The following is a 10,096-nucleotide window of genomic DNA, read 5'->3' on the forward strand; positions in this document are numbered from 1 at the left end:
CCACACAGTTCAAATAAGAAAATACTGGCTGAAGTTCTGGTGTCAAGAGCTGTCATGCTTTAACTCAGCATGTTGACTTAGCTTAATATCTGATAGTACATTCTAAATGAATCATAATTGGGATAAAATGTTCAATTAATCGTGATAATAATTGATTTGAGCTCTGTAGCAGAATGATGTATTGGTTGGACACTGGCTCTGTAATGAAAAGATGGCTGGCTGTGACCTGTGCAGTGTAACACGCTGGGTTTATTGGACTGTTTCACCTTCCAGCTCACAAAACCCAGTTAACCTGCAGCAAGGCTGCTGAATAATTGAGCAGGGCTGATAATGAGGCCCAGCGTCCGAGGACAAAAGCAGCAGCCGAGCGGAGCAGGAGCCAGCTATAGCAGTTAAGAGGACAAGCTGTGTTGGCTGATGGTGTGATGGTAGTGCTGATGAGAAGAATGACATAATCTCTTTTTTTTCTCTCTCTCTTTCTCTCTCTCTCTCTTTCTTTCAGATGAGAGTGAAGGACCCTGTAAAAGGGATGGTGGCTCTAGAGGATTGAAGACTTTGTGTATAGCTGAAGTGTGCTGCTGTTTGTGTTGGTGTGTAAACGGAGGTGCCGGACGCATTGCCGTATTGTGACCCTATAGGCTCCCCTGTTGTCACTCATTAGAAGAATCCCTTCAACTATTCATCATAAATGACTTTGATCTACTACTAATCGCTGTTACTGGCCTAATATTACACAATTCTGAAAACAAGTTTTTAAATCTCTCCCAAGGCCTTTGTATTTTAGATCCCATTTTATAGTAATCCACCTCTCACACAGTCTTTCTCTCTCACTGTCTCTCTCTCTGTCTATCTCTCGCTCTCAGTTCTCTGTTAATACTACTAGTAAACACCAGCGGCATCAACCGTAAAATCAGGAAAAAACAAGATAGTTTAGTAAAGGATGACTAAATGAACGTTTAAATGAATGTACATTCCCTTTACCCTATCACTAAAAGCAATACAGGGATACCACTCATGTAGGTCTTTAACCATGTGTAATAAAAAAAAACACACACAAACAAAAAAAGGAGTGTGTTTTAGGATTATTTCTATGTAAAATCAGAAGATATATATACATATACATTAAATATACATATACTAATGTTGTTAAAGAATGAAAAACTGCAAAAATAGAGAATAAAGAGTGAAGGAGGTTTCTGCATAGCGGTTTTCCCATATGAACACACTGGAAAATGTCCAGAGAATCAGGTACAGAAATTATCCAGAATTCCCGTTCACACATGTAGCGCACAGCTGGGGAGTTTCTATGTCATTCACATTCTATACTTCATACTACAGGACCTGTTCCTGTGTAGCACCTGCAGTGGGCATGGTATTATGCAATAAAAGTACCCTGTGGGAATAGCATAGAACTAGGCCTGTCATGATAACTATTTTATTTGGAGAATATGTATTCTCAGAAATACTTGTAAAAAAAAAAGATGTAATTATAAGACTATGTTAAGGCTATTTTATGCCAATGTGCTACTGATATAATTATAATTGAATTTCACTCATGTTTAAAAAAGCATTATATTTTTACTTTAAAGAAATAAATTATTATTATTCTGATAATGATCCATATACGTATATACAGATCTGATAAACATTGTAAAACACCCCTATTTTTTTTTTCATTTATTTGTGCCGTTTAAAAAGGTTAAAAAGGTAGTTTAGTTTAAGAAAATAGTGTTATATAACATAAAAGCATGGGACTTTATCCTACTCCTTCAAAAGAGTTTTGGGAACTGGAGAAAACTGCTACAGGAAGATTCACCTCTGGCTGACCCACATGGCAACAGCACCTTCAGCTCAGCTTAAGCTTAACTGGACTTAGTTAAGCTTAACTGGACTCAGTTTTAGCAGTGAAATGAATAAAGAATTAGAAGTCTGACAGGTGAAGTAAAATTATTGCTAACATGAGAAAATAAAAAACTAGCTTGTCTGGGCCATAAAGCCCTGCTACCGATCTACAAAAGAAATAGAGGAAATGACATAAACTAGATAAACTGGTAATGAACTGGTAAACTGATCTGAACATAGAGCTCCTCCTGGTAATGTCCTATATGCTTAATTTAAAAAAATATCAAATTAAGCACTTTTTCACTGTTTAACATAATTTGAATCTGTTCCATATGTAGTTAAGAACATTTGTGAATAACGGACCAACAGAGGAATAAAATCTTTAATCTATAACTTCCATTACAGGTTCTGTAAAGTTGATATTTTGGAGATACAAGTTTTTTGCATTAAAGTGATATCCATGTGTCTATCTGTATACATATACAGAGAGAGAGAGAGGAGTCGAGAGATGTTGTGAGATCTGTGTGCACAGGTTTTTTCAGTGATTAATGATTATTATGATTATTATGGTCGTTCCTAAATGTCTGTTTTGCGGACCAAGCCGACTCTCCTCAGTGTACCGTTTCAATCTCGTGACTGTCGTTATTATTATTTGTCGTTTTTTATTTGATTTTTTTTGTTTGTTTTATCGTTTATTTCATTCGTCTGATTTTTGCTGTATCTCCACATTAGTTTAAGATCTTATTTGAGGAGTGGGCAGTGTGTATAATACAGGCAGTGGAGAAAGTAACATTGTGAGAACATTGTACTCATTGTTCTGTGCCTTCCTGAGCTGCAGAACTCCCTACAGGGTTAACAACATGTCCTCCGCCTCTCAGAGCGAGTATCGATCTATACATTCAATTAATTCTTTTTTTTCTCTCATTTAATCGCTTTATGTGCTTTTCTGGCCTGTGATTCGGGTGTACGTTTTTTTTTTCCACACACTCTTTCTTGTTTTGCCCTCTGTGTACAGAATTACTGCTTAGTCATCCACTCATGCTCCAGCTTTACTGTCAGCGGTTGTCACATTCCCCGTGTTCCTGCCTGTGTGTTCTCAGGAGTGTTAAAGAGGTTTGAGGGCAGCTCAGAACATGAAATATTTTCTTCTTTATAGTATATGTAATTATATATTGTTAAAAAAGTAAATATATCAAATATATTGTCCTTATATTCCAAAGTAGAGTATAAATATATTGTAATATACTTTGTGTATATTGCATTTGGGGTTTATTTTGTTTGTTTCTTTTCTTCCTGTTTTTATTCTGTATGGGCTGGTTCTTGACCCTCTGTGTGTGTGTGTGTGTGTGTGTACTCTACCAGCTTGTGTAATTAGTGGTGTGAATGCATTTGTGTGAGCCACCTTTGTCCAGTATCGAGCCGTAATATTTTGAGCAGACTAACGAAATGAAAGTCTGTGAAGAAAGATGGAGCACAGAAAAAAAGCACTTTTTTTTTTTTTTTCTATTTTTGGTTTAAAAAAAAGGTAATTTTTTAAAATATAAATTAGGTATACACTAACTGTCAAGCTGTTCCATATGCATTGACATTGAGTAGAGCTGTTTACGTGTGTAAAAAGGACCCTTAGGGAAAATTGAGCAAGGGGACCTCGTGCTTTATTAAAATAAATAAATATATTTAAAGTGATATAAATATAGTGTTGCCATTATAACATGCACCCCAGTCCCTATTACATATATATTTACATTTGGAGAATAAGCTGCACTTTCTATGATGTCACCACCTATTCAGCCTACCACAGTCTAGCGCCACCCACTTATACTGCCGTTCTCATTCATAAGTGCAGTAAGGGCAGCCAATCAGAATAGACTTCTTTTATGTTCTATCCTTGTTTAAGATGCAGTGAATTAACTGCCTATTGAATTTTAAGAATTCTATATTTTGACCAATTTCAAAGCATTAAAAAGTCATTGAAACAGTACAAGGGGACCTCATGGGAAAATATAATATACAGGAACAATGTAGGAAACACCCCCTTTAAATTATAGATGACCACATGAGTATCATCTACAGCAAGAAAGCTGTATATCAATAATGGCTGAGCTATATTTAGCGACCCTTTATCTATTGATTGTTAACTGAGCGTAATAAGACATCCATACAGCTCTCACTTACCTTCTGTAGATATGTTACATCATATTATCCTATTTTTTCCCTACACCATTTTGGACATTTCATAATGATTGATCCAACAGAAATCGTCCAAAATTCTATTTGACATTAACTTAAGAATGATTTTGCTTTAGACAGTAAAGTTACCTATTAAAAGCTATTTTTCTTTTTTATTATTATTAAAATGATATTATGTAATTAAGGTAAATTCTTCTTTTAGTAATGTTTGGATTGTCAATTTAAATACAGAAAACTTTAGTTTTTTATTACTTTCTGCTAATCTAAAAAATTATAAATTTTTGCTGTGACAATCATATTTTACTTTTTTATTGTGCTAATTCAGTTAATAGTAAACTAATTAGAAGGTACACGAGCTGCATAGACATTATAATACACTTACATAATAACCAATAGCAGGGTGTGAAGTGGGTCAGTACCAAATCAAAGGTTAAATTAACAATTTGACATATTTTAGAAGTACTGATAAAATCTGATAAGAAACTCATGAATAGTTTATGTTTGATTCAAATATATGATTTTTCTGCTTGTTCTGGTTACTGTGCTTGTGCATGTCTCCACATTGAGTGGGGCTTCTATCTGTAAACATATGCCATGCTGAGCTTTACAAGAATTCATATTTCAAAAAAATATATATATAGTGAAACTAAGAAATGATGAAGCTCAGGATGATATCTGCAGTAAGAATGTTTTGATATACAGTATTCCTACTACATAATTGTTGTACTCTACTTGTCTACAAGTAGAAAAATGTAAAGGTTATAGAGTCTTGCTCAAGGCAGTGTTGTTAGCCGCTATGCTATCACAAGACGCTAACAGCTTAGAAGCCGATACTTATGGAACAGCTCTGACCTTTGGTTGAATGACAGATGTATACCTAATTTAATATTTAAAAAAAAATGGCCATCTATGTAATGTATAACAGTTTTTAATTATTTTTCCCCTACTGTCTGATCATCATGGTGCTCTGAGAACAATGCTAACTGCTAATGATGCTAATGTTATTTGCCAGGCGATGTAGTGAAAGTTTTTGTTCATTTTCTATTCTGGGGAATTCTTCAGTGCTACGCTAGGTAGCAACCCCGCCCATCCATTCTCACACTCTTCTAATGAATAAAGGGAACTTTTATCCAAGTTTTAGCAATAATGCTCACGTTCCCGTCTCATCTTCCGGCCTCTTTATCGATAATCACGAAACTCACTTCTGTGTTAGTGAATTAGCCATACCGTTCTCCGAATGTTGCTTAGTGTAACCCATGCTAGAGCCCTTTCAGGGAGTAGGGATTCGCTTATGAGTTTTGAGTATGAGAATGGGTTTTCTATATAAGGCGACGTGTGTGTAAGTGTGTATGGGGTGGTCTTATTAGTCTTCATATGTATGAGGTACTTTTGGTGTAGAATGGATGTTTGCCCCTGCCCATTCTAGCAGCCGATGCCCACCATTCTTTCCCTGCGTAGCGGAACAGCTGAGCTGGCTTTCCACTTGCTGGCTTTGTCATTAACAAACACTGTACAAAACCCATCAGCAATACTCCACTGCTGCGTCTGCCCAGTCATGGAGATGTATGGATGTATGTATTGAACTGTACATAGTATATAAATATATGTAGATGAACACACATATATATATAGGTCAGACTGTCCTGCCAAACCGTCAGCACACAACCCCAGAACCCTTAGAGCCCTATTTGAGTGACCGCTGTGATGGGGATGTAAGTTTAATGTGAAACTGCTTCAATGATTCTGATGCTGATGCTGCTGTAGCTGTTTTAGCTGTAGCTGTTTTAGCTGTGGCTGTTTTAGCTGTGGCTGTGCTTGCTTAACTTAGCGCCCATCGATACACACTGTGGCTCGAGTGGCTGCTAAACACACTGATTTAGCATCAGTTCCACAGAGACAGCAGATTGCCACAGTCAATAATATTGCCCTGTCTAATGTGGTTTCTATTGATGTCACGTCAACAGCTGGGAATTGTCTCCTCTGTCCTGCTTTTAGAAACAGGGATTGGTGTAAATTAAAGACTGATCAAATACTAAAGAGGAACATCAGTGTTTTTACATCTGTAGAGATTGGTCAATTACCATGGAAAATAAGTTACATAATGCAGGTACCCAGATAACATTCCCATGTGGGGTGAGTGTGGGTAGCCCAGGCTTTGTTTACAGGATCCATGTGGGCCCCACATGTGGTTGCACTTGGGCTTAGATGGGACCCATTCAAAAATAAGATGCGCTGTAATTATGGAGCCTATTTGGAAAGCCTAACTGGGTCCCAGTAACAAGGCATGTACAGTACAAACTCAAGCAGAGCCCATTGCTACCTGGAACCCAGCTAGCTCATGCTTCCCACAAGTAAGCTTCACTTGAGCATGTTGGATGGGTAATGGCATACCATGACTTTTTTATGCATAGCTGGACACAATCTTCTAAAGCATCAAAATTCCATTAAATTCCAGTCAAATTTTAAAGGATTAAATGTGCCAGTTTATGTTATGCACCTTTCACACCTACTATTTTAGTTTGGACCACACTGAAGAAACAAGTCCATGTGTGAAAACCAGTTGTACAAGATGTACAGTAATTTGTACTCCCTTAAACAAACTCCGCCCCCACCACAGCTGCCCCCCCACCCAGCCCTGGCTCCGTCCCTTTGGCAGGATGGTATCTAAATATATTTTTGTTCTAACTGTCGTTGTACCTGCAGTTTGTCGTCAGTCTCTGAGCTCTGCTGGTCTTCTCTTTTCTAATGGCGGCTCACGCTCTAAGGCTCTTTTGAAAGCTTTGGTAGAAGTCTGCACTTTGTCCTGCTGGTCTGAGAGAACCTTTATTCTCAGGGTCCAGACATGAGAAATGGGGCCAAAGCCAGCGTGAAATGGCCAGCTTCTAACCACAGGCCTAAGAGCAGATTATAACAGGTGGCTTAAGAGCAGAGTATCAGATGAAGGGGTTACTTTGCCTATACATAAAGCAGATCATGGCGCAGAGACTTTCTCATAGCTATGTTGTTCTTAGACTCCACATTTTGTCGTCGGATTTACAAAATCGATTATTCCGAACTAGAACTGGTTCATTTTAACCATTTTTGTTTGTTTGTTTGTTTGTTAGTTTGATGTCACTTCCTTCCTTGTCATCTGTTTTTGTTTCTTTTACTGTGAATTTGTGCCTTTTGTCATTTAAACTTCCAATAAATCTACATTGGAGATGTGGGAAAAAAATCAAACCTGAAAAATAAGTGAGTTTTGAGTGATTTTCTTTCTCATGTGTACACAGAAACTACTGTTCAACATTTGAAATTGCATGTTACATTAATCATTTTTAGATTTTATTCTGTGTTTAATAATACATGCATCATCAAAAGAATTAGTTGTGACCAGAAAGAATCAGCTGACAGTGTCTTGGTGGAGACGATCAATGAATCTGTATGTGGAATGACCTGAAAGCCTGTCATGGTGTGGGATGCAATTTTTTACTATGCCAGATCAGTTTTTTATTTCTTACAGGCACTTTTACAACCCAATGTTACATTATTGATAGCCTATCTTTTCTGAATGCATACTCTGATGCACTTTTCCAGCAGGACAATGCTGGTCCACATACTGCTGCCATCTCAAGAGCTTGCCTTGAAGACACAGATACCATGACTAGATGTGCCATGACCAGCCACATCACCAGTTCTATTCCTAATGCATACCATTTGGAAAATTGCTTGGTTTGATTGCAGTCAGCCACAAGAGCATTTTCTCAATTTTTTTTGCAATCTTTTTCAATTATCCATGTATACCTCTTGATTTGATGCCTTAAACCAAAATGTGCTGCTGTGTCTGTGTAGGCACAAGGCCTCCATTAAAACGTCACAGTGAGCGCACCCAAGTCATACTATTACCTAACTTACTGACCACACTCTCTCAGAAACAAACAAAACCCCCTCACACAGTCAGGCACTGCAGGTGGGGGCTGTAAGAGAAGGGTCTGGCTGTCTGTGGGAAGGGGGATTGTAAACCCCCTCAACCCTGCACTAGGGTCTTATTGGTCAGATGTAGCCAGATTAATCTAAACCCTGCTTAAGGGGCTGTTTCTGCACTGGGAGACCATGATTTGGATGTTTGAGGGGAAAGTTCAACTGGAATAACCCTGAATGCCACAGTAGACTATACATACAGTAAAACAAAATCATGGCTAAATGTGCCAACCTGGAAATGAGGCCAATTTTTATATTTAATTCTACAATACATCTTTCCCTCCATGCTGTAAAAAATCATTTGTAGATCCTAAAGTATTTGAAGATCAAATCAAGTTTTCAAAAAGATTTGAAAGTTTTTGAAAATAGCCAAATAATTTTTCAAAAGGCTGAAAGTGCTGTTTCTAGGCTTAGTATCGGAACTTTGATAAAGTAGCAGTCTTTCCATTATTAGCTGCTTGATAAAGCATGTATGAACAAATTACAAAACGATAAATAGCTTAAAAGAGCCGAGATTATTTATTGGTGTAGTCTGTAAAATAATTTGGAGTAAAATCTTTACACATTGACTTCCACTGAAAGTTACCATAGTTTTGCAATATAAGCGCACCAAAAATACTTTAATTTCCCCCAAAATCCTCAGTGCGCCTTATATTTCTGTGCTCCTTATGTATGAATTCTATCAGTCAGGTATTAAGGAGCAGTAAAGCCACTCTGCTGAAGTACAACGTTGTAAAGGTGAGTTTTCAGTGAAGTTTCTCCAGCACCAAGGCTGGAGCAGTATTAGCATTAGCCGCTAACTGTTCAGAGGTGAGAATATAGGACTGTAGTCTGTGTGTTTAATATGTTAGCTGATAGTCCCCCAGGTTACCGAAACACTCAGGGTTCCTCAGTGAAGCGCTGTTGGGTGGCATTTACTAGTGCTAAGCAGTGAGACTTGCTGAATTAAAAGGGAAACATGGCGACACCCATGTTCCGTACTATTGTCGCTTAAAATGCACCTTATAATCAGGGGCACCTTATGTATGAAAAGAGACCACAAAATAAACGATCATTGATAGTGCGCCTTAAAATTTGGTGCGCCTTATAGTTTTTTCTACTGTAAACTTGCTTTTTTGGAAATATTTTTCAAGTAACAACAACTTTAAATAGGCTGAATTAGGTTACTTAACTATAACATTAGCAATCAGAGAGCAAGATATATGGATTTATTTAAAAACATTCAAATAATAGTATAGTTTTGTTTTTTACATTTAATTTTCCTCTCACATCGTCTTTAAACTGCACCATTATTAATGTTAATATTTAGTTAATTAATAAACAATCAATATATGTTTTAAATGAAGAGCGAGATAAACTTTAGACCAGGGGGGATTTTTTGCGAGGTATTTTAGAAATAGAATGAAATTTGGCTCGCTGTTAAGCAGGTTTTTATAATGTGAGATTCAAAGTTTGAACGCTAGGTGTCAGAAACGGGCCAAAGAGTCTAAAAGCGGCGAGAGTGAAGTTGAAGCGCAGAAAAACGGGGCAAAGAGTCTAAAAGCGGAGAGGGTGCGCATTTCTAGCGCAGAAAATCGGGGCAAAGAGTCTAAAACGGAGAGAGTGCGCATTTCTAGCGCAGAAAACTGGTCAAAAGAGTCTAAAAGCGGAGAGGGTGCGCATTTCTAGCGCAGAAAAACAGGGCAAAGAGTCTAAAAGCGGAAAGGGTGCGCATTTCTAGCGCAGAAAAACGGGGCAAAGAGTCTAAAAGCGGAGAGGGTGCGCATTTCTAGCGCAGAAAAACTGGCCAAAGAGTCTAAAAGCAGAGAGAGTGCGCATTTCTAGCGCAGAAAAACGGGGCAAAGAGTCTAAAAGCGGACAGAGTGCGCATTTCTAGCGCAGAAAAACTGTGCCGTAATTAAGGAGTTTTATATTATTATAAGAGACATCATGAAATTAAACATCAATTTGACAAATCTTAGTTTACACAACACTGTAAAAGATAAAGATAGTTAGTCAAGTAAAATGGTGTGTAAATGAAATAATCAGGAAAAAAGTATTATTTAAAGTGGTATATTCATTATTTGTTTTATTACAGAGTGTGGCCCGTGACTTCAAATATATTTCT

General features: G+C 37.4%; 1 protein-coding gene across 1 annotated transcript in view; it reads left to right on the plus strand.

Annotated features, from left to right (window-relative positions):
• The window catches only part of pitpnab (phosphatidylinositol transfer protein, alpha b), a 32,441-nt gene extending 25,178 nt beyond the window's left edge, over positions 1 to 7,263 (plus strand). Inside the window, exon 11 of the mRNA XM_007252469.4 lies at positions 503 to 7,263. Within this exon, the coding sequence (XP_007252531.1) occupies positions 503 to 550 (48 nt within the window). The 3' untranslated portion in view covers positions 551 to 7,263. The remainder of the gene's footprint in view (positions 1 to 502) is intronic.
• Positions 7,264 to 10,096: the final 2,833 nt, after the last annotated feature.

This window comes from Astyanax mexicanus, chromosome 20 (genome assembly GCF_023375975.1).
Source record: "Astyanax mexicanus isolate ESR-SI-001 chromosome 20, AstMex3_surface, whole genome shotgun sequence".
Classification (NCBI taxonomy): domain Eukaryota; kingdom Metazoa; phylum Chordata; class Actinopteri; order Characiformes; family Acestrorhamphidae; genus Astyanax; species Astyanax mexicanus.